This window comes from Pelodiscus sinensis, chromosome 22 (assembly GCF_049634645.1).
Source record: "Pelodiscus sinensis isolate JC-2024 chromosome 22, ASM4963464v1, whole genome shotgun sequence".
NCBI lineage: Eukaryota > Metazoa > Chordata > Testudines > Trionychidae > Pelodiscus > Pelodiscus sinensis.
This window is the reverse complement of record NC_134732.1, coordinates 4,792,898-4,817,387: the sequence shown is the minus strand read 5'-3', so window position 1 is coordinate 4,817,387 and position 24,490 is coordinate 4,792,898. Positions and strand designations below refer to the sequence as shown.

Here is a 24,490-nt window from a genome sequence, read left to right as displayed (position 1 = left end):
CGTGTCCCCTCTCTCAGTCGTCTCCTTTCCAAACTACACAAGCCCAATTCTTTCAGTCTTCCCTCATAGCTCATGTTTTTGAGACTTTTCATTGTTTTTGTTGATCAGGGTAACTGTGTCAAATCTGCAGATGAATTCCAGGTCTGCAGACTCTCTCTGTAATTGGTTAGTGAAATTCCTTTGTAGACGAATGGCTACTTTTAAATCCATGACTGGCAGGTTACAATGTTCCCTTACAGGTTTCTATGTGTTACCATTCCTGATACCGGATTTGGGTCCATTTATCCTTTGGCACAGACACTGTCCGACTTGGCCAATATCCATGGCAGAGGGGCATTGCTGGCATTGAATGGTATATATCACGTTAGAGGATGTGCAGTTGTATGAGCCCCTGATGATGTGGCTTATGTGGTTAGTTCCTGTGATGGTGTCACTTGTATAGTGTCTACACTGCACCCGAAGCTCGAAATAAGCTACACAGTTTGAGCTACGTAAATTGCATAGCTTATTTTAAAATGTTGCACTGTCTACACAGCACTGATTTAGAAATAAATCGCTATTCTGAAACATCCCTGACTCCTCGTGGAAGGAGGTTTACAGGGACGTCGGAATAGCGAGTCCGTTATATTTCAAAACAACGGGCACAGTCAAAAGACGTGGAATCCCTCTGGTATCCCGAAATAGCACTGCAGTGTAGTCGTGGCCTAGATGTGTGGAGAGAGTTGGCAACAGGGTTTATTGCAGGGGCAGGTTCCTGGGTGAGAGTATCTGAGGTGTGATGTGTGCCTGCTGGAAGGTATTTGCTTCAGGTTGGGGGGTTGTCTGTCGGTGAGGACTGGCCTGTTTCCCAAGGCCTGTGAGAGTGAGGGGTGATTTTCCAGGATAGGTTGTAGATGGTTGATGATGTGCTGGAGGGGTTTACACGGGGGCTGTGGGTGATGACCAGCGGTGTTCTGTTGTTTTCCTTGTTGGGCCTGTCTGACTTGTGGGTACTTGTCTGGCTCTGTCAATCTGTTTCCTCACTTCCCCAGGTGGGTATTTCAGTTTTAAGAATGCCTGATAACGATCTTGTTGGTGTTTGTCTCTGTCTGTGGGATTGGAGCAGATCCGGTTGTATCTCAGGGCTTGGCTAGGCACACTTCTGTTAGCATCACTGCATGTACATTGGGGGTTTTGCCAGTGTAGCCATGTCGGGTAGGGAGGGAGTGTTGTTTTCTTACACCTGACTGACACATCTATGTCCACAAATCTTTGCAGCATAGACTTGACCTCCTGTCGTCTACTAAACCCTTTCCAATAAGCAATCACTTTGGACTTGTCCACATGGGCACACTGTAGGAAACTAAACCGATTTCAGGCCACTTTCATTCTGAATGAGGGTATCCATACAAGAGTTTAATGTGACTTCATTTTACATTCATGGCTTTAGTTAATTCAGATTAACTTTCCTGCTTGTCCCTGTGTAGACGAGCCTTTGGAGCAGAATGTTCAGGGAAACGTTAAGGGCTGGCTATAGGGGAGGCTGTGGGAAAACACTGTGTAGCAACAGCTGTACTAGACTGGTGTCTGCATACATTGGGAAGAACTCTCGACCCTATCTTAGCCTGATAATGTTGCTGCCAGATGTCTGTGGGAATTACCTAACACCTGTCAGCTGTGCATCAGCTGTCCCTGGGGAGGGCGCACAATCTGTGTTGCGTGTGTGCTTCTCACTAGTGAATCACACAGTTTCCAGGGGGAAGCCCTTGCTTGTTCTTCAGCTAGCCCAGAGTTAACTGCTGTGCAATGGCTCCCACCCGTGTATGCAGCAGAGTGCCATGACCAGGCCAGGATCTGAAGGCCTAGAAGAAACTCAGCACAGAATGTAAAAGCTCAGCACCCCAGGTACCTGCTGGCACTTTTGACAGTCTGACTGGAACTGTGGGTAATGAGCCTTCGGAAAACCTGGCTCTTGTGAAAATCTGACCCTCTAAGAAGGGCCGACTGCTTTGAAATACATTGAGGTGGCTCAGGCTGGCACCCAAAATTGCCTGGCAGGGGAAGTCAGTGGGAGAGCTGGAAAGAAACCCTCAAGCCCCATGTCTCAGTCCTGGGATTCAGAAACAAGATTGTTGCTTGCACCCTTTGGAGTCCGTGGCAGCTTTGCCTATGGAGGGGGAGGGGCTGCTGAACTGTGATCCTGTTCCTGGTGGTTTGCCTGAGTGGGTCTGGTGTGAGGTGCACACACTAGTACACAACGCAGAGCACACCTCGCCTCCCACAGGTGTGTAAGAAGTCACAAGGCTTCCCCTATGCTGAATAACCTCCCACTGCGCTAGTGACCAGGAGGGGTTATGTGAGGACTGCAGGACTGGACTCAAAGGGGAACTGCCTCGTCTCTCTTCTGACCCCTGTTCCGTTTCTTTAGGGAAATGAATCTCCCCTGTCCTCGCAGCCCTAGAGAGCAGCAGCAGCAGCCGATTGCAACTGGTGGGACCCCAGCAGGTGTGAGCACGCTCTGTAGCCTCCCCCCCCTCCGAGCTGCAGGACAGACATTTGTCTGGGAGAGAGGAAGAGATTGCTTGCTGCAGAAGGACTCGCCTCGCTGGGCTTGGCAGCCGCTGCCTGTGCTCTGCAGATCGAGAACGGTGGCTCAGGATGGGGCAGGGAGCTTTGGTCCTAAAGCCACATTTCCGGGGGACTCAGACCCTTCCCCACCTTGTGGGAGCCCCAGGATGTCTCTTCTGGAAGACGTCACCTTTGTAGCTACTGCTCCGGTCTGACTCCTGGGCTAGGGGCTGGCATGACGGGGAGAGAGAAAACTCAGGCTGGTTCCTAACCCATAGAAAAGCATGTGGCTCGTTTGTAATCTCGCGTTCACATAATGGCCTGGGCTGTGGGATGGAGCCTCTGGCAGGATTCCACCAAAGTCAATGGGGTTAGGCATTTCGGCCAGCTGAGGCTCCAGCTCAGAGCACCTGTAGATCAAGCGTATGTGAGGGAGCGAACTCTGGGGTTCTCTTCCCAGTTCTATCACTGTGTGTGTGGGTGACAGTCTCTCGCTCTCCTGCACACGCACACGCACACACCTGCACAAGTTACACTCCTCCTTTGTGTCTCGGCCTCCCTTTCCATGCGTTGGGGTTAACAATCATTACTGCCCGTCTCTTGGGGAGGAGGGATTAATGCTGTGAGAGCTTTGGAGAGGAGGTGATCTACAGATCTGAATGCTGGACCTGGTTACTCTCCCTCCCATTTATTAGCTAGGGGGCAGGGGGCTTGTTGGAGTGGAGAGAGCGAGGCCGTTTGAACCCCCATGCCAGCCTTGTGTGTGCCCATGATTGGTGTTTCGGGAGCTTCTCCATTGCCATAAGGCCTTGTGCAAACACGCAGAGGCAGGACCTGTTCCAAAAAGCTCAAATGCTACAGAAAAGCCACGGCTTGCCCCCTTTGAAGTCAGCAAAAGCTCTTCCTGCATGAGGCTTGCAGGACTGGGCTCTCCCTGGTTCATAGGTGGAGAACCGAAGCTGAGCGAGATTAAATGACTCGCCCGCTAGTTTTCCTAGCAAACCTGGGACTTGTACCCAGATCTCCTGCCGCCTCATCAAGTGCCTCAATGACAAGGCCAGCTTCCTCTCCGGGGCTTTGCTTTTACTTGATCCTTGGTCTTCTCCCCACACGACACATGCCGCCATCTCTTGAGCTACTTCCCCGGTGGTGCTACCTTTTGGGTGCAGCTCTTCTGCTTTTCTTCCCCTATTTCCTCTCAACCCCTCCTGTTTACACTGTGGCCCCTGAGCTCTTTCCCCATGCATAAGATCACGTCTCCCTGCAAACCTTCCTTGAAAATGCCCCACGGAGCTTGTCTTCCAGCTGCCTCGCTGCGTAATGTGGGACCCAGGCCATGCAGACTGAGCTAACCCTCATTCTGTGCAGATCTCTGGCAAGTCCAGGGCCTTTAGATTCTTCAGAACTCGCCTTCGCTGTGATCTCTCCTGGACCCTCGCCAGGGTGTCCTTCTGGGGGCTGCGTTAGGCCAGAACGTCACAGCCGTGCGACCCTTTCGTGGGTAGCGACGTGTGTCCAGCAAGAGCTGGATCTGAGCAGTCGGAGACGTGGACAGCTGTCGGAGTGGGCTGTCTCTCCCAGGGAGGTTTGGGAGAGTTTCACAGCTGCTCTGTCTAGGCCCTGGAGGACTTTGATTTTAAACTCGTTGCGCGAGGTGCTGCACAAACAGAGAATCCTGCCTCAAACAGCTTCTAATCCGCATGAACTAGCCTTCCGTTTCCCTTGTTGCTTTGGATTAGACTTCTGTGCTCCCGTCTCACCTCCGGTGTTTGAACCGCTCACCGAATCTCTCCTTCTGGGGGAGCAGTCCCCTTCCTGTTTGATTTGGCCTAAGAGCCTCTGGCAATACAAATTAGAGAGTCAGGCTACGTCTACACTACGAGTTTTCTCGGCAAAAAATATGCTAATGAGGGACTCATTTGCATGAGTTGCAATCTCATTTGCATATTTTCTGCCGAACTATTTTTGTGCTGGGGTTTTTGCACAAAAACAAGCAGTATGGACGTTTTCTTTTTGTGCAAAAACCCCTTTTTGCGTAAGATCCTTATGCCCCCAAAAAGGAGGTCTACCGATCAAGTGGGAAAAGTGGTTTTTGGGCAAAAACAAAATGTCCACACTGCTTGTTTTTGTGCAAAAACGGATCGGCAGAAAATATGCAAATGAGATCACAACTCATGCAAATGAGTCCCTCATTAGCATATTCTTTGCAGAGAAAACTCGTAGTGTAGATGTAGCCTCAGGGGCTACAGAGGATAAAATGGAGCCCCAAGAGACACATGCTGATTTGCCTTTATTCATCATCAGCCCCCTTCCGACCTTCCCCTACATATTATACAATAGAATTGGTTGGGAAAATTGCCGGGTACCAAATTGCTTGGCACAAGTCAGGGACACTCTCACCTCTAGTCGGGGGCTTGATGTCCCCTTCTTAGGTAACACTTTTTTTGCTGGCAACAGCTGCAAATCAGGTACTTGGCAGTTCTCTTTCCTAGGAACATAAAAGAACTAGTCACAGTTAATCTTGATCCTTTTATCACACAGCTAGTTTGGGATCTGCATAGACGATGGGCCATGCCCTTGGCCTTGGGGCCGAATAATACAGTAAAGATGAATGTCATCTTGAGATTTCTTTATGGTCTTAGCTCCTTGCTAGTTCACGTTCTCCCTGTGTTTCTTTTCAGCGTTAACGGCATTTTGAAGGCTTTGAGGGCAACAAGCCCATTTTATCTTTTGACCGAACGAAGCTGCCTCTTAAATCAGGAGGCTGGGGGCTGCCCAGTTTGGGCCTTTACTCTACAGCCTCACCTTAGAGGGACAGCCATAGTGCTGCTTGGCTCAAACATGCAGGCCCCCCAGCCTGGCGGTGCATGGGGGAGAAATTGTCGACTTGCTCTCACTAGCATCCGTCCTCCACTCTCTCCTGGAGGAGAATTCGGTCACAGTAGTGGCTGGCAGGAAAGCAGAGTAGCTGGCTGCTTGTGAGTTGAAGTGTTATCCTTTGTTACACTGACTGTCAGGTAACTTCAACATGTAATTGCTCATAGACCTGTTCTGTGCTCTGTCTGGATTATAAGGGGATTGTGAGAACATAACCAAAAATTATTCCTATCTGCCTCCGGGAGAAATTCTAACCAATCCCAAAGAAAGACGGCCAAGACCTTCCACTTAGACCTGCTCGGTTTGGGCTGGATATCTTTGTCTCCCTGAGCCCCACAGACCCTTGGGTCTTCTGAAAATGTTACACTGTCTACTTAGCTGTTGGCCAGCCGGAATTCCTACTAGGCAAACTGGCAAATAGTAACGACAATGTTAGAAGGGAACAGAAGCTCTCAGTCTCCCTTGCCAGCATTCAGTGGAATAAGATTTGTTCCAATAGGCAGCGTTGCTCCCTCGATTTGGTCTTCAGTGGAAGAACACTCTGGACTCCATAGCAACTTTTCAGGTCTGGCCAGATCTGACACATGCTGGTGCTGCAATGTGGGCAGTGCTAACGTATACCGCGCGGAATAGGACTGCCCTGTCCTCTGGCTTTTCTAGACAGAAGTAACTATTTGGGCCAATTTCTTCCTCTCCACTAAGGGTGTGTCTAGACTACAGAGTTTTGTCGACAAAAGTGGACTTTTGTCGACAAAACTATACCTGCATCTACACTACCGCTGAGTTCTGTCGACATAACGTTGACAGAACTCAGCAGTTTTGTCGACACTGGTAAACCTCATTTTACGAGGCATAACGCCTTCTGTCGACAGAGTTTCTGTCGACAGAAGGTGTTATTGCATGTAAACTGTCCTTTGCGTCTACACTACCATGTCGACAAAGCAGCTTGCTTTGTCGACAGAACTGAATGTAGTGTAGATGCTCTTTGTCGACAGAAGTTTTGTCGACAGTATCTGTCGACAAAACTTCTGTCGACAAAAGCCTGTAGTCTAGACGTACCCTAAGGTTGAGCAGCAGATGGCCATTCCACCCTAGGCTTAACCAATCCGTCCTGGAAACAGAAACACGGGTTGAGGAGACAAATCAATAGTCGTGGAAGTCCAAAGTGTGCGCAACTGTAGAAGACTGGTACTCTCATTTGGAGATCCTGATGATATGGAACAAATAGAAACAAGCAAGCTCCATTTATGTGCTCCCCATTATTAGATTAATTAATTAACTTGCTTCTTGGGTTATCTTCTATTGTGCTCCTCTAAACCCAAGTTCCTGCCATATCTCCAACTGATCCCTTCTTTCTCCTTCCCTCTGTCAATATCATTTCTCTCCTACCCTCTTTCACCTCCCTTTCAGGCTTTTCTTTTGAGCCTTTTCTTTCCCCACTGTTTCTCTGTCTCTGAAAGGGTATCATTCAGCTGATCAATTTATGATCCTGCTGAATAATGAAATGACCATTGCTACATAATTATGCAGGCAAATTTCTGCAACCAGCCAAAGAGCCTTCTTGTTACACTACTCTTTGCCTTTAACAATGACATAGTTTGGGTCTTACGTAGACTGTTGTAAACGCTGATATTGACTCTGTGCTCCAAGTGTTTGGGACCTTTCTTCTTTTTTGGTTTGTCAAAATCACACACAAAATAGGGCAAAGGCCACAACTAATTTGTCAGCTATGTCCCTCGGCCTGGGAGCCATTCCCTCACCATCCTGCTCTCCACAGGACTCCACTAACACGGCAGGAAAGACAGCAAAAGGAGTAGCTAGAACGGCTCACTTCCCTCCCTTGCAGGAAGCCAGTAGCAGGAAAGGGACAGCCACTGCTTAGATTACACCCATGTCCCCAGCCTGGGGGAGATGGCTGGAGGCCATTGGGAGACATCTCTCCTTGTAGCACTGGGGCCGATTCGCACTGTGCGCCACGAGCCCATTTTCGGTTCATCGTTAGCTAGATTCCCTGGTTCTAGGTATGTGCTGTCTTCTAAAGACGGTCTCCCTGCTGCTGTGAGAGAGGCCTCGATGGCCAGTAGCTGGATGCCATGTTGTCAGACTGCGGGTAGAGACAGAGCTTTCCCTTCCCCAGTGAAGTACCGGGCGTGTCCGTGGGGCTCCAGAACTAACCGCTCTCCCTCCCCACAGGTGAACCTGGTGCTGAGCGAAGGGAAGTCCTTGGGCCTCATGATCCGAGGAGGAGCGGAATATGCCCTGGGCATTTACATCACCGGGGTGGATAAGGGCTCGGAAGCGGAAAGCACAGGCCTGAAGGTGAGAGGCGAGCGGGGAGGTGGGGGTAGGGTTGGGGGCTCACTGGGGGCTGCGCGTGTGTTTCTAGAACAGGATCTCAAGCTGAGGGGAGTCTCAGCGCTCATGATGCCGACACAATAACGCAGCCGCTGTGCTGGGCCTCCACAGCCCCCCTTGGGCTGGGCCGTGCTCCTGCTGAACGGGGTGAATCGTCACAGGATGCAATGTGGCTTTTTACACTGGGCTCTTAAAACGCTCTGCAAGTAGGGTTGCCAGGTGTCCGGTTTTCTATCTGGTAGAAAAAAACAGAAAATACCAGACATATAAAATGTCCGGTATTTTCTATGTTTCTCCGACAGAAGGCCGGCAGGGAAATTTTTCCTCTGCTGCATTGGGTAGGGGGAGCAGGAATTTAAAGGCACAGAGACCTTTCCTGACCTTCAAGTTTGGTCTCCCCATTTTTTTTTTCTCGACCAATTTTTTTCCCACCGTGTTCGGGATTTTTTGTGAAGGTATCTGGCAACCTATCTGCAAGGGCTGCTACGGAGGGGGAGAGCAGGCGCGCTGTACGCAGTGGATGCACCCAACCCCTCCGGAGCCAGGGTGGCTGCCATTCCGCCCTAGTGCCCGCCATGGGAGGACTCATGCCACCTTGTGTCCAATCCAAACAGAGGTCTCTCCCCCAGGAGCTGAGAGTCAGCCCAGCCCAGAAATTCTAGGCTTCAAAGCCAGGTGTCCGGAGGGAAAAGCAGGCATTTACCCACCTTCCTGCCTCCCCATGCTGCAAGAGAAGAGGCTTTTCTGTTTAAAGTGATTGGTCTTGGTGTTGCCCCTCTCCCCATGCAGCTTTCTCATTGCCTGATCAGAAACTGGTCACTGCTAGCCGCGTGGAGCTGGCATTTTGAACTCCTTCCCCACTAGGGAGACTGTTAGGGTTATCAGATGGTTTAACCAAAAATACCAACCCCCTCCCAAAAAAAACACTGGGAAAATAATTCTGTTGAAGGGGAAAAAAGGGCGGGGACAAAGTTGTTGAGCAAAAAAAAAAAGGACCCTGAGAGTTATTAAGCAAACAATAAATAAATACATAAAAAAATAAAATAGCATGGCCCCTTTAAGTGCATGCAGAGTCAAAATAGGGATAGGGAGAGGTTGAGCACTAAGACCCAGGGAAGGCATTATTTCCCCTTGCTTGGTGGTCTCTAGGCTTTTTACTGGTGGCCATCTTGTTTTCTTGGTCGAGCCAGAAAGCAGCTTCCCTGCAGAACGAGGTAAGCAGCATTTCCGGGGGCTGGGCCGAGTTGCTGAGTGTGTCGTAGGGTTGCCAGGTGTCTGGTATTTTCGCCTCCTGGCAAGGAAAAAAAACAGAAAATCCCGGACATTTTAGGTGTCTGGTATTTTCTGATTTTTTTTTACCGGACGGGAGGTGAAAATACCGGACACCTGGCAACCCTAGTGACCGCACATCCCATTTTGGCTGGGACAGTCCCTTTTTCAGCCTGACTTTTTCAAAAGGAGGCATTTGTCCCATTTGCTCTTGCTGACAAATTGGGGTGCAGAGGAATGAGGGAGGGGGGAGTAGTGATGCCAGCCCCCCTGGGTTGGAAGCAACATTCCAGCATTGCGGGGGGCAGAACAGGGCTCCAGCAACAGCCTCCCAGGGGGGAGGTTCTAGCAACAGCTAGAGGGTGGAGCTCTTGGGTGAGCAGCTGGGGGTGTCCCAGTTTCTCTTAGGGTGACCGTATTTCCCAATATAAGTACCGCCGTGGGTGTCCACGTTAGCAGCAGGGAGGTTGTGCTGACAGGAGCAGCAGCAGGCACGACACACGGCTCTGATGGCTGCCTTCTTCTTCGGTGATATTAGCAGGAATAATCTCCATTAACGATCGGAACCGTAGGTGGCAAATGCCGGGCTGAGGCAGACTGCGTCTGTAGGCAGCCTCAATTGATGGGACTGACTTCCGCTTCTGGTCGCTTCCGCATCTCCCTATTCAGTTCCCTCACGGTTATGACCAACGCTTGCTTCGGCCCTGACCGAAAGACGCCAGGACTCCCAGCTGGAGGGTCTGTTACAGCATATCCTGTGGAATTCTCTCTGCAGCTGGCTTGTCCTCATGTCCCCGGTTTGGTGCATGGTCGCTGCATAGGCAGCGTAAGACAAGGCCCCGTTTCTCCTTCGCTCAAAGGACTCCCAGACCCAGTTGTTAGTCAGGAGAGAGGTCTCAGCGTGGGAAATGAGGGAGCTCTGCCGAGTCTGCCTGCTATCAGACAGGAAAATTGTAGAGAGACACACTGGACTCTGGAGTTTTCCTTAACGCCGCTGACTGGGAGCGAGTTTCAGAAGCTGGCTTTACGGGCTGTAATTTCTGGCTGGGCTGCTCAAAATAGCCCAGATCTGGTGGCCTTTCTCTAAATGGCCCATCTCCCCGGGTCGCAACTTTGTACTCTTCCTCTGTTTCAGTGGGGTTCAGCCGCAACTGAGGGAAAAGTGATTTGCAGGGCAGAGGAGGCCGTCCCTTGGCTATGGCTTCAGTGTAGAATTGATGGATAACAAACTCCTTATGTTCTCTCAAGCAGTGACAAAGGCCTTGATTATCAGGGATCGAGGTGTAATACACCCTCATCCCACAGCACCTGGGAAGGGCTGGCAAATGACTCCCATGGTTAAACTGGAGACAGAGGGCTAATCCCACATCCTCCCAGCGCTGACCTTCTGACCCCACTGGGCCTGTACTTAGGGTTACCAGATAGCTTCAGAAAAAATACTGGACACACTTGATCGGGGGGAGGGAGGGACCAGCCGGGAGGGGAGTGGGGCTGGCTGGAGGAGGGGGGAAGGACAGGAAGCAAGGCTGGGGTGGGGGTCGGGGGCAGCAGGGCTGGCCGGAGGAGATGGAGGAGTTGGGGGGAGCGGGGCAGGGCTGGAGATCATAAGGAGGAGAACCAGCCAGCAGGAAGCAAGGCTGGCTGGGGAGGGATCGGGGGGAGCAGGGCTGGCTGGGGGGGGGGCCAGGGGGAGCAGGGCTGGCCGGGGGGGGGGGGGCAGGGGGAGCAGGGCTGGCCGGGGTGGGAGAGAATCGGCTGGAGGGGAGCGGGACTGTCCCACGCATATGCAGATCCCAGGGCACTGCCTGTCCCGCTCACGGTCCCGGCGAAGCACGAGCGAGTCCGGCTATGGCTCCACTACGCGCTTGACCAGTGCTCATGAGTACGGACAGGGCTTCTCCTCCTCAGACGCAACCAGAGGCTCCCAGCGCCCTGCCTCCCAGCCACTCCCCCCACCCCCACCAGGCTTCCGTCGAGCACCCAGCCAGAAAACCAGAAAACACCGGACAATACACATGTCCGATATTTTCTGAATTTTTTTACCGGACAGAGGCCAGACTATCTGGTTGAATACTGGACACCTGGCAACCCCACCTGTACTAAATTGCTTGAGACTGCAGGCTAGAGAGGAAGGGGATGGGCCGAGAGTTAGGGTGCTCACCTGGATTTAAGTGACCAAGGTTCAGTTCCTGCTTTGCTACAGATTTCCTGTGTGACCTTGGGCAAGTCATTCAACTTGTTGGTGCCTCAGTTGCCCTTCTGGACAATGGGGATGCTAGCACTGCCCTGCCTCCGAGAGGTGTGGGCCGATAAACCCGTGAAAGATTGTGATGTGGTCTGATAACTGAAGTGTTGGGGGCTACTTAGACTGAGAAACTTCAGGAAGATTAGCCTTCTGCTTCCAGCTAGGCCTACAGACCCTCCGTACTGAGCCATCTCTACAATATTCAATTCTTATACCACCCTCAGGGGAGCCGACAGCCTCCACGGGCTCCTAGACCAGGTGGGAGGGGGCCCAGCTCTGTACAGCCAGAAGGGGCGGGGCCTCCGGTGAAAAGGGCGGGGCTGGAGCAGCCAGCCCTCAGCGCTGCATGGAGCATGGAGCATGGCGCATGGCACCCTGGCGGTGATGTAAAGGGCCCCAGGCTCTGGGAATTGACGCTGCTGCAGTGGCAGCAGCTGGGAGCCCTGAGGCAACTGTCCCCTTCCCTCCACCCCCATTGGCAGGCCTGACCACCTAATCACATGGCCTCTGGGATTCTCCCTTTGAAACCACTCTCCCGACCTGCCAGATCTTTTTAAGCAGCTGATCACTGAGTTCAAGGTTCACCCCCAGCCCTGGGGAGGCCTTGACTGTTCCCCTAGCTCATGTCCACGAGGGGCAGCAGGGACCGTGCTCCCTGGCAGCCAGAATGGCAGGGCAGCCACGGAATCCCGTTCATGTGCCACAGCAACACAGCCACGTTTCTCCCCCGATGTCAAAAGAAAAGAGGTGTCCCACCCAGGGCTGCCTTCGGACACAGGCCCAATCACACGGCAGAGGGGAGATCAAAGCACCCGTCTGTCCAACTCCCGTAGGTGAGCACTGAAAGATTAATGGCAGGTACTTGTTTCCTTTCCCAGAGATGATTTTCATAATCGATGTCTCCACATTCCACCAACACCCCCCGTCCCAGCACCTAGAGAAAATTGCAGCTTTCGCTAGGAGGCTGGAGCAGCCAATGGAACATCGGGGCCAAGGGAAATATGTATAGGAAAGAATAATAGCAGGCCTATCATGAATACAGCCTTCTATTATCAGCCTCTCTGATTATTTCCATTTACAATGCCCAGCATTATCTCTCCACCTCTCACTTCATCTCCCAGGCAAAGGAGGGAAGGAAATAATTGGAGAATCTTCTATTAAAAAAAGCACTGTCTAATCCTGTGTTATTTTCTTCCGCCTTGGCTGGTGAGGATTTAAGAGGCGGCGATGTTTTCTATGCCTGGCTTCCCGCAGCGAGCATTGTTTTCACATTACGGCTCTGCTTATTGATTCTTTATGCCTTTCTCCTTTCTGGGCTGTTTTGCTGTAACTGATTTGTGCATGCCAGGCGCCTGGTGCTTTGCGAACAGCAGGTCTGCATGCTTGTCTATATTTCCTGCCCCCTGGCTTGCATACATTGCAATTTCTAAATTGGGAAATATTTGGTGGAGGGAGGAAAATAAAGGGGGGCTCTGGGTCTCGTTTTCAACCAGGTAGGATGATAGTTAAACTATAGAAGGCACATGGGCACCCCCTAAGCCAATACAGGCAGAGGCACAGAGAGACAGGATTCGAAGATGCGGCATGAATTGGACATTAAACAAGACCTTCCGAGTATTGTGTTACACCAGGCAAACAAGAAGACTTCTCTTCCTTATGGGCATGATCCAACAGCTGCTGGAGTCAACAGACAGACTCCTGTTGACATCAGTTGGCATTGGATAAGGCCCTAAATTACTAGATATCACTCAGCATATTAAACTGTTATCTGCCCTCAGCTATATTTAATATGATGAGTGATAAATTTTGTAAGTGGAGTGTGAATGCCAGGCCTACAAAAAGTCTTCATCCAAGGAGCCAACAAATACTAGCCAGCTAAGGGATGGCTTTTATGGGTAAGGTACTAGCCTAGGGTTCAGGAAATGTGGCTCCATTCTCAGCTTTGCCTGTGTGACTGGGAAAAGTCACTTAGGGCCCATCTATGCTTAATTACGGAGCTGGAGCTGGCGTATCTTAAATCACCACCCACCCAGCGGGAGATTGGCAGGAACAAATGTTCTGGTTGGATTCCCTTACTCCTTGTGAGCAGCAGAACTACCGGTGCTGAAGGGGGCGCCCTCTCAGTTCAGGTTAGCAGGTCTTCACTAGCCCCACAAGTTCGAACCCCGGAAAATCAACCGCAGCAGCATCGATCTTCCACGTAGTGTAGACGTGGCCTTATAGATAAACAGTGTTTGGAGAAAATCAGCCAATGGGAGCAATAAACAAATGAGGAGAGAAAAAATAGGGATTTAAAGGTGTCAATTTCAGCTCCCAGGACCTGATTTTTCAAAGTTGCTGAACACAGTCTGAGCTGCCAAGACAGACTTTTTTAGTCTCGGAAGCATCATCCTTAGCTGCTCTGTGCTCCAACCCCTTCCCCCCCCAAAGCCCTATGGGAATATTTCTGACTCCCAGGGGACAAAAGGGTTTGTTAAGGGCTTCCTGAGCCTCACATGGTGTGATGTAGCGGGGGTGCTGGTTGAGCATTCACTGGTTGCTATGCTTGGGCTGTGGGTGACCCCTACTGGCCTGGGTCTGTAAGCACTGGCCAGCGGGGGGTCGCTCAGAGGGCCCTCATGTCACGTACACCATGGCCCAACTGGTTCTCACCTGACCAGAGAAGGGGTTTGAACAAAGGAAGGGTGTGGCTTGGAGAAGGGGCAGTCAGGGTATGTCTACACTACAGCACTAATTCGAACTAACTTAATTCGAATTAGTTAATTCAAACTAAGCTAATTCAAATTAGTGCATCTAGACCTAAAAACTAATTCGAATTAGCATGTCCACATTGAGTGGACCCCGAACCGAAGTTAAGGATGGCCAGAACCAGTGCCGGCAGGGCATCAGGTTAGGACTTAGAGTGTGGGGCTGCTGCCTCAGGCTCACCGAGGGCTGTGCTTAAAGGGACCCGACCCCCACCCCGGACAGACAGTTCTCAGGGTTCCCCGCTTGCTTGTCTAGCTCGATGAGGGACAGCAAAGCAGTCTTGACTTGGAGTGCCCTGAGTGCCCTCACTCGGCACATCACAGCACTCGGCCATCATCCCGGCTGCACTTGCCACAGGCTGCCATCCGGGGGGGTCAGTCGGGAGGCTGTCGGGATCCAGGAGGCCCTGCAGGAGAGCTTCTACCCCGAGGAGCCTGCAGAGCCACCCCAGTCCTCCTCATCAGGGGCTCGTGCCCCATTCCTCCCTCAGGCCATGTCTACACTACATAGAAGATCAATGCTGCCTGGTCGATGTTCCGGGGTTTGATTTAGTGGGTCTAGTGGAGACCTGCTAAATGGAACTCAGAGGGAGCCCCCATCAGTGTCAGTATTCTTTCCCCTTGGGCGGAGTAAGGGAAGCGAATGGGAGCATTTGTTCATGTTGGCCTCCCACAGAAACTCAGTTGAAGATACGTTGACTCCAGCTATGTAATTAACATAACTGGAGTTGCGTATCTTAATCCGACCTTTCACTGTAGTGTAAACCAGGCCTGACTCTTACTTTATAAATCAGTCCCTCTGGTCACAGATCACTGCTCTCTGAACTCTTTCACCTTTCTAGCAGTGACCAGAATATTCTAGGTGTGATTGTTCAGCAGCTGCATACGGAGTCTCGGCAGAGCTCAGTTAAGTGAATGGAAAGACTCTCGTTGGTTTTCATGTGCACTGCACCAGGTCCATAGAGAAGACAAGACGGTGCCTTTGCATGTGCGAGTCAACAAGTGCATTGGTCTCCTTTTGCTGTCCACCATCACCGTAGGCCTGTCTAGTATCCCTGCCGGCCACCTGTTGAGTCTGGGTGTCTTGGATTATGTCCCTTTGTATATTAGCTTACTTTCTTCCAAGCCGATTCTTTTTTTTTTTCCAGTTTCTCGTCTCTCTAGGTCTTAGTTCTCTGTTCTGGCTGGTGCTGGCAACAACTTGTAGTTGAGTAGATAATTATACCATTTAACCTTCATCTTTGGATATATTCATGATGTTAAATGAGGCCAGTCCTAACATTGAGCCCTGTAGCATCCCATTAGCCATCTTGCTCCCTAGCTCAATTAATTGCTAGTTACTTTACGTGGAAAGGTAAAGCTAATTGAATCATAGAATCCTAGCATGGGAAGAGACCTAGGGAGTAGGACCAATCCCAACTAAATCATCCCAGTCGGAGCTTCTTCAAGCCAGGACTTAAAACCTCTAGGCGTGGAGATTCCACCCCCTCCCTAGGGAACCCAGCCCATCCTAGGGAAATAGTTTTTCCTAATATCCAATCCAGACCTCTCCGCCTGGAACTTGAGACCATTGCTCCTTGTTCTGCCATCCGTCACTACTGAGAGCAGCCTCTCTCCATCCCCCTTCAGTCTTTTCACTCACATTAAGGCCACAGGGCTGCCTTCCTCCCCAAGCCAGCCTGAATTAATTTTTCAAGATATTGCAAGATGCCACATCGAATTCATTTCCAAAATCCACCTGTGTTCCATCCCCTGCACCTCCCTTCATCTAGTCACTTTATTGTTCTTTACAAAGAAGCCACCAAAATTGTCCAGCACAAATTTGCTCTTTATCCCATTGTTCCTACTGTTGACACCCCATGTGGGGAGCCCTTTGAAAATCTGCCCCACAATGCCCAGTGCAGTGACTTTTCTCTCTCAATTGTCAAGGCTGTTCCCCATTCTGGCATGACAAATGCAGAAGTGGGGGCACGCAAAAGCACCCCAAAAACTTATCTCTACAGTCTTTGGTACAAAAACTCCTCCCCCCCCCCAAAAAAAATCCTACTACCCGGACTTTGGGGAATATCCACTGTCACTATCAAGTGCTTTTGAACCCACAAACAGGGGTGGACACTTGAAACCAAACCCAGGGTCACCCCAAGCTCTTTTCCCCAAAGAGCTTAAAAAATAAAAGAGTAAACAAGCTGCAGTCTGTGGTAGCTGTCCCCTAGCCAGACAGGCAGACCTCCCAGGACATAAAAATGAACCAATACCGGTTCTTAAGAAAAAGAAAACAAACTTTTATTATCAAAACAAAATTACCATTGCAAGCGTAGTTGAGGTGGCTAGATGGTAAGAGCCACCAATTAATCTGGTAAGAGCCACCAATTAATCTAGATACCCAGGGGAACCCCCGGGCTCAGGACTTTAGTTACAAAAGGAAAACGCTTTTAAAGAAAGAAAAAACACTTTTAACAGCACAGACCTCAATTCCAGATTCCCAAACCAGAAAACAATGAAACCTGATGGGCTAACTAAACACTGCCCTACTTACATATTGTGAGAAGACTTTTCTTGGACAGAGAGAGACAGGCCTCCCATCTCTCTGTTACCTAGAAAAAAAGGAGGGAAAAGATAAAAATTCCTTTGTCTCGGTTTGAACTCCCTACCTGCATTGTTACTGGCTGACCAGATAGCTGGCGAGGGATAGGAGACATAGTTAACCCTTTCGTCCCCAGGTGCTGGTCAGCCTTCCTGGTTATGACACACCCGATGTGGTGAGCCCTTATAAATCCATCCCACAATGCCCAGTGCGGCGACTTTTCTCTCTCAGTTAATCTCCCCCTATTTCTTCCTTTATTTCCCTTATGCAAGCTAGAGCACAGCACAGTAGTTGCCAGGATCAACTTAAAAACAAACCAGCTGGTATATTTTTCTCTTCACCCAGACATGTGTTGTCCTTGGCTTCTGAAAAGTGGTTATTGGTGTTAATTAGTAAAATCCCAGGCAAAGTACATATAATCAGGCTAACGGATTTGTGTAGGCTCAGGTTTTTTTCCCCAAGTATTGCCCCATTTGCTTCTCATCAATAACTGTTCTACAGGATCTGTAACTTACAGATGTATTTGGCCTGTAGTTTCTCCTCTCTTCTTATTCCAGTAGCACTAACTGAGTCTCATGATAGGAGGCATTGTATAAACACATAATGGGTGTGTCTACACAGCAAAGTTGTATCGGAATAACAGCTGTTATTCCAAAATAACTATGTGAGCATCTACGCAGCAATTCCATTATTTCAAAATAATTTTGAAATAACAAGTATGAGAGGGGTAGCCGTGATAGTCTGAATCTGCAAAAACAACGAGAAGTCCTGTGGCACCATATAGACAAACAAATGTAGGGAGCATAAGCTTCCGTGGGCAAAGACCCACTTTGTCAGATGCATGTAGTGGAAATTCCAGAGGAAGATATAAATATACAGGCGTAAGAAAAGAGTTCCAATCAAGAGTAAGGTTAGGGATAATGAGGTCTGTGACGGACCGGGCCGTGTCTGGACACAGCTGAGGGCGTCCGCTCAGGGCGAATTGCTCAAATCCGGGGCTCCTAATCAGCCTGTCCATAGCAATGCTTACCCACATTCAGAGAAATATTCAGCTTCCACACAGATTACAGATTCCTACCTACACACACAGACATTATATATTCACATAAATAGCGTACATAAGATCAACAAACAATAAGCTCCCATTCAATACCCCACATGGCTCCCTTTTATACCAATTTCTGGGGCCAACACCCCCACCTAGGGGTGCAGCAGCGATCTGGCTGCTTCCCTCCAATTCAGTAATGTGACAAGGTCATTTCAGTAATACCTATTCTGAAAGAGCCATTTTGAAATAAGGCGGGTGTTGATGCTCCTTTTCCGCTATTTCGAAATAGAATGGGCCTGGTGAGGGGCTAAGTTATTCCTCCTGGGGCTCTAAATTGAGATAGCATGTCTGCATTAGGGAAACCTGCCTCGGACTCATTTTGAGGCTTCCCTGTAGTGTAGATGTGCTATTTCAAAATAAGCTATTTCAGAATAACTATTCCGGAATCATTTATTCCGAAATAACGGGACAGTGTAGACCTAGTAAGAAACAATCTCTGCCATGAAAATTTCAGAAGTTAAATAGCCAAAAGCCAAGCAGGAGGTGAAACACCCTGCTGATAGATGAAGTGACCTATCAAAGGTTCCACTTGACAAGAATCCAGGTGGTCTTAGTTCACCCCAGGTGGTCTTTGTGTTGGACACACACAAACTGCACCGGAAACAGCTGGGCTAAGACTGTGTTCTCCTGTCACTCTCCGGCACTGTTACAACAGCACAAACAGCTTGTGCTGCTCCCCATCACGGGCACCGGCCCTGGTCGGCTCCAGCACCTGTAATGCCAGATCCATTCCTGCTGCTAGGCCTGCTTCATTTCCTTTGTCACATTCCCTCCCTGGACGCCTTATTATGGAAAGGGCTTGCTGGTGTGTTGGACCTCTGTGAAATACTTATAAGATGGCTCATTAAAACTGCATATCTGACTTGTCCCCCAAAATGAAAAGTTAATACTGGATATGAAAACCTATTAAAAATTCATAATTGTAATAAAACTCCTTGAGAGTACTTGAATCTTTATCATTTTCATGCTGCAGTGCACGAGACACTCCTTATTTTAGCAGCAAAACGTCTTCCCCATATGTGTTGCTCAGTGCATTGAAGAGTCCTGGGAGGCGATGCTCACTGCACATTGAAATTCAAGGTTTCTTTGCCCTGACGTGCATTTGTCTGAGCAGGTTAGGCTGACACGTAATTTACCAGAGTTGATCCTATGGTGTCAGGAATTTTCCAAACACTGGCTTAAAGCCAAGAGAGCATGAAGGGAATTTGGGCTGACTTGTGGATTCTGCCGTCCAAGAGCATCAGAACTCATGACAGTTGTGAGTTGAACTCGCTCTAACAAAGCAGCTGAACTGCTACGTTTGCTGGCTTCCGTTGGCTTGATTCTTTGCCTCGAGCTGCCAGTACCAATGTCCTAGTGCAGGGGTGGCCAATCCATTCCGGGCAAAGAGCCAAGATATCCGAGGGTATGTCTACACTACCCCGCTAGTTCGAACTAGCGGGGTAATGTATGCATACCGCACTTGCTAATGAAGCCGGGGATTTGAATTTCCCGCGCTTCATTAGCATAAGCGGGGAGCCGCCATTTTTAAATCCCCGCTGCTTCGAACCCCGTGCAGCGAGCCTACACGGGGCTCGAACTAGGTAGTTCGGACTAGGGTGCCTATTCCAAACTACCGGTACATCTCGTTCCACCAGGAGTACAGCTAGTTCGGAATAGGAACCTAGTCCGAACTACCTAGTTCGAGCCCCGTGTAGCCACACTGCACGGGGTTCGAAGCAGCGGGGATTTAAAAATGGCGGCTCTCCGCTTATGCTAATGAAGCCCGGGAAATTCAAATCCCGGGCTTCATTAGCAAGTGCGGTATGCATACATTACCCCGCTAGTTCGAACTAGCGGGGTAGTGTAGACATACCCAAAGGATTCAGCAAAAAGAGCAGGGGCAAATTAAAAAAACAAAAAAAGGACTGCCCGTTTAAGAAAACTCTTTTTGGCCGCATCAGGCTCCTGCCAGCTGACGCCATCTTTAATACTCCATCTTTAATGGCCATGCCGGACAGCTCCCCAGCCCCGGTGAGCACAGGGAGCCGGGAGGAGAGGGCCATTTTCAGGGGTGTGGGGGTAGCTTTATGAGCCACCGGGGGGGGCTTTGCAATCCACACCGGGGAGGAGGGGGAAGAACCATGGGTTGGCCATGGCTATCCTATGGGTTCTGCTCAGTGACAAAAGGGAGGAAGGAGAAACAAGTTCTATTTCAGACTCCTGATATGATCTGGAGTGAGACTCTGGCTTTGTCTACATGATCCCTTTCTTTCTAGCAGCTCTACAGCTGGCGGCACTGCTACCATACAGGGCACCTGCTGCTACTGGGGTTTTACGGGTAGTCAGTGTTATCAAATTAACCAGGATGCTTATGCTGAGCTAGAAACCACACTCCCTGCACACTCTGCATTTCTGTAAAGCTTTATTGTGCAAATTTACTGAGGAGTTAAATTGTTCAAGGCTGGGTTTTTTGTCTGGGCATGTGGGATCCTCTCCGGAGTATTCCAGATGAATGTTGCTAGGCACTGGAGTACAAAACAGTAGTTCACATCATGGGCTTAATATTATTTGTACTTTACGCTCTACTGGCATCCGGAATGGTATTGTATGAAGCAAAGAGGCGAAAAGGGAGTGAGGTGTATTAATCTCCAGCTTGTCATAAACACATACCCTATAAAAATAACTCAGATGAAGCTCGCACTTTGGAGCAGATGCAGTTTGAAAACTGCTTTCCAGGACTGGGAAAAATATTAACCCTTTTTTTCTGAGCTGATTTCTGTGGTCAATAAAGCTGACTGAGCTTGGCTTAGCTGACATTTCATTAGTCGATAATCTAATCCTACCCATCCTTTCTGCAGCCATGCAATCAATGATGAGACATTTTGCCGCATGGGGGCAATGAGGATCAGGCCCAGACTAAGGGGTTTGGGCACCCTGGGCAAACAAATACTTTGCCCTCCCCCTATTCAATATAGAGAAAAATAAGACGCCCAGAATGAAACAACCAGACGCTCCAATGTTTGGTTCCACTATTCTTCTCCTCACTTGATTACATATATTTTCTTCGTCAATAATTTTCTGTTTTTTCAATCATAATTCAGGATCTTTCCAATTTTGTAAATTTTCCAAATCTTCAGAACTTTTTTCATAAGAAGACAGAATTGAAAACATATTTTTCCAGGACTTTGAACCATTTTCAGTAAGTGAGGTATCCGTTATATGACTGCTAAACAGCTTGTAGCAGAAGCAAAACACTGAGGCCAGGTTTACACTAGACCCAGAAGCTGATCTTAAGGTACTCAATTCCAGCTGCGTAGAATACGTATGTTAAGCCGAGCTTGGCACTGTCCATACAACATGAGGCCAATGGAAACAAACCCTCCCATCAGCTTCCCTTATTTCTTGCAAGAGCAGGCGTGCCAACCATCAGCGGGGGCATGCCCTCTGACTTCAATTTAGTGAGTCTGAACTAGACTTGCTAAATCAAACTCCCAAAGATCGATAGCAGCAACGTTGATCTTCCGTGGAGTGAAGGCAAGTCCTGCGTCTTTTGACAGTGAATGTTGTAATCACCGTTGATGTATTTCTTCCCTATTGGCAAGTTTCCTCTTGTAGAGCTATGCCGAGAATTTTCTTTTATTTTCATCTTTTGGGAAGCAAAATTCCTGAACTTGTTCCAGTCCATGTTCCGCTAGACTTTGTGATACACCATCATAACATCTAGGTCATATAGCAGGGTCTCCATACTGTAACTTGTAGCGAGTTCATCTTCGACATATCTACATTCTGCTCCCTTGTTATCTTTTTTTTAACCTTGACCTTGGCACATGTATTTGCAGATTAATACATTTTCTCAACTTCAGTGTTAATTTGATGCTGTGAGCTACCTTTGTCTGGTTGTGGATGTTTGATGTTTGAGGACAGAACCTTTTTGCTTTGCTTGTTCTTTTCTCTACTCAGCTTTCCTTGTACGATATTGAGCTCCAGATGGTTTTTTTTTATTTGCCAGAGTGTTAATTTTATGAAAAATTTAAAGCAACTGTTTCAACTAAATTATGAAAATAGAAAACAACGCTAGTAAAGTAGAATACTATTTATGTTACACTCAAAAGATAAATGAATCAAAATGTTTAACAAGAACGACTAAATGTCAAGTAAATAATGCCTGGAAAGAGAAAAATATATACAGGCAGTCCCCGACTTACGCGGATCCGACTTACGCGGAAGTCGGGGCGAGAAAGCCCCGTTCGTAAGCTGCTCCGGTGCCCCTGGTCTGCTGGAGACCGTCTCCAGCAGACCAGGGGCACCGGGCAGGTTCCCGCGCTTCTGAGGCTTTGCCAGAGCAAAGCCTCAGAAGCGCGGGAACCGCTGCTGCTGCCCCTTGAGACCCGGTGCCTGTGGTCTGCTGGGGACGGTCCCCAGCAGACCACAGGCACCCGGACTGAAGCGGCAGCAGCGGCGGTTCCCCGCACCTCTGAGGCTTTGCTCTGGCAAAGCCTCAGAGGCGCGGGACCCCCCGGCGGCTGCGGCTTCAGTCCGGGAGCCTGTGGTCTGCTGGGGACCGTCCCCAGCAGACCACAGGCACCCAGACTGAAGCCGTAGCCGCGGCGGGGTCCCTCACCTCTGAGGCTTTGCCAGAGCAAAGCCTCAGAGGCACGGCACCCCGCTGCCGCTGCGGCTCTGCTCCCCGTGTCCCTGGTCTGCTGGGGGGGGGGGCGCAGCTAGTGTGCTCCCCCCCCCCCCAGCAGACCAGGCTTTTGTTTTGGACTCTGGGGCAGAGCAGCTGGGGCGCTGCCGATTGGTCCTGCAGCGCCTGTGGGCACTACTCGACCAACCGGGCAGCACCCCAGCTGCTCTGCCCCAGGTCCTGATTCAGCCGCTGCTGGTCAGTTTCAGCAGCGGCTGAATCAGGACGTCTGGGGCAGAGCAGCTGGGGTGCTGCTGGGTTGGTCCAGTAGCACCCCAGCTGCTCTGCCCCAGGCGTCCCCAAGTCAGCTTCTGCTGAAACTGACCAGCGCTGACTACAGGAAGCCCCAGGCAGAATTGCTCTGCCCCGGGCTTCCTGGAATCAGCTGCTGATCAGTTTCAGCAGCAGCTGACTTGGGGACGCCTGGGGTTCTTAAGTTGATTCTGTATGTAAGTCAGAACTGGCGGTCAGTTTCAGCAGTGTCTGAATCTGGATGCCAGTTCCGACTTACATACAGATTCAACTTAAGAACAAACCTACAGTCCCTATCTTGTACGTAACCCGGGGACTGCCTGTAAATTTGCAATGCCATGAGACAATAGAGCATGTAGCTCTCTACCTATTGAAACCTTTCCTGGTGAGTTACTGCACACGGAATGGCATCATAGTAACATAAATCTGGTAAATTTTAATTTATTTGATCATTTTAATGTTCACTTAAAACTATTTTAAAATTAAACAGAAGCCTGGAACTTCTATTTTGAACATTATTGCAATTAGAGCAAAAAGAAATGTGTATGTTACGTGGTATCTGTTAACGTGAGCAGTCAGATATTCGAAAATCAGGGCTTGACTATTACTTTAACAGTCTCCAATAAATACACAATTCTAAGCTTATAAATTAAAATGAAGATTAAAATTGGGTCTTTATTGGAGACTATTGCTGTTAGAGTAATAGTAAAGCCTTTTACAATCTTATTAAAACCTCTTACCCAATTTTTCAAGTCCAACACAATACAACGTCTTTGTAGATGCAGCTTCTTGTGGATCACAGCTCGTACTGCGGCAGAACAGCTGTTGCAGGTCACTGACTGACCTTCACTAACCAGCGAGCAACAGTGACTCAGCTGTACGACTGGGCTACTGCGAGAGAGTGAACTGCCAGCCCCACCCCCAAGCAGCAAACCCATGCAGTGCCCTTTTGAAGTTGCGCTGTGACACGTTTTACTTGTATTTACATACACAGCTGTGCTCCACGACATGCAGTAAATAATAGAACTCCACATCTGTCCTGGCAATGCTGCACTGTTTACAAGAACAATATCTGATACTTTCATTTATAAGAGACTAGACAATTTACCCGGCGTTGCCAGGGTTCTTCAGGGCAGGGGGCTGGTGGTGTGGGGGGAGCAGGAGTCAGGGCAGGCCTTGGTGATGTAGGGGGAAGGGCAGGAGGATGGCAGGAGGGGCTCAGGATGGGGAGTCCCATCTGGTCCCAGGTCCAGGGCCTTCTCTAACAAATAAGTTATTTAAGCATCTCTGCCATTTCCAAGTTTCCTGTTGTTGTTTCTCTCTCTTCACTGAGCAACGGGCCTTCCCTGTCCTTGGTCTTCCTCTTGCTTCTAATATATTTGTAGAATGTCTTCTTGTTACCTTTCTTAAAGCCTCTGTGCTAATTTGTGGCTCAGCGTCCCATGAATCATCTGCAAAATCACAGTTGACTTCCTTCTATCTGTTTAGAATGTGCTACCTCTGCATTTAATTGAATGGCCCTGCTCTCGTCTTATGAAAGACAGTAAATGAGAGCACCTGACTTGTCTTCTGGCTCTCATTCAGTATTTCGGATACCGCCGCCATGACCCTCTCATGTCTGCTCCCTAAATCTGACAGATCGATTCTTTTTTATCGCATCTTCCCTGGAAGCCTCTCTATGCTGCTACCCATCTTCATTGCCTCTGGGACACTTTCTATTTCCTCCAGCACCTTGCCTGAGATGAGTGACCACAGTGGAAGCATGTTCACAGGGTGAGAGCATCCAACTGGGCTAGAGAGCAGCTTGGGGCTGTTCTCTGTGCCTGACTTAACACGA

The 24,490-nt window shown here is 49.4% G+C and overlaps 1 protein-coding gene across 3 annotated transcripts in view; it reads left to right on the top strand.

Annotated features, from left to right (window-relative positions):
- WHRN (whirlin) overlaps positions 1-24,490 on the top strand; it is a 115,182-nt gene that overhangs the window by 47,241 nt on the left and 43,451 nt on the right. For all 3 annotated transcript variants that reach the window (XM_075905666.1, XM_075905665.1, XM_075905667.1), the window contains exon 3: positions 7,618-7,743. In XM_075905666.1, the coding sequence (XP_075761781.1) occupies positions 7,618-7,743 (126 nt within the window). The remainder of the gene's footprint in view (positions 1-7,617; positions 7,744-24,490) is intronic.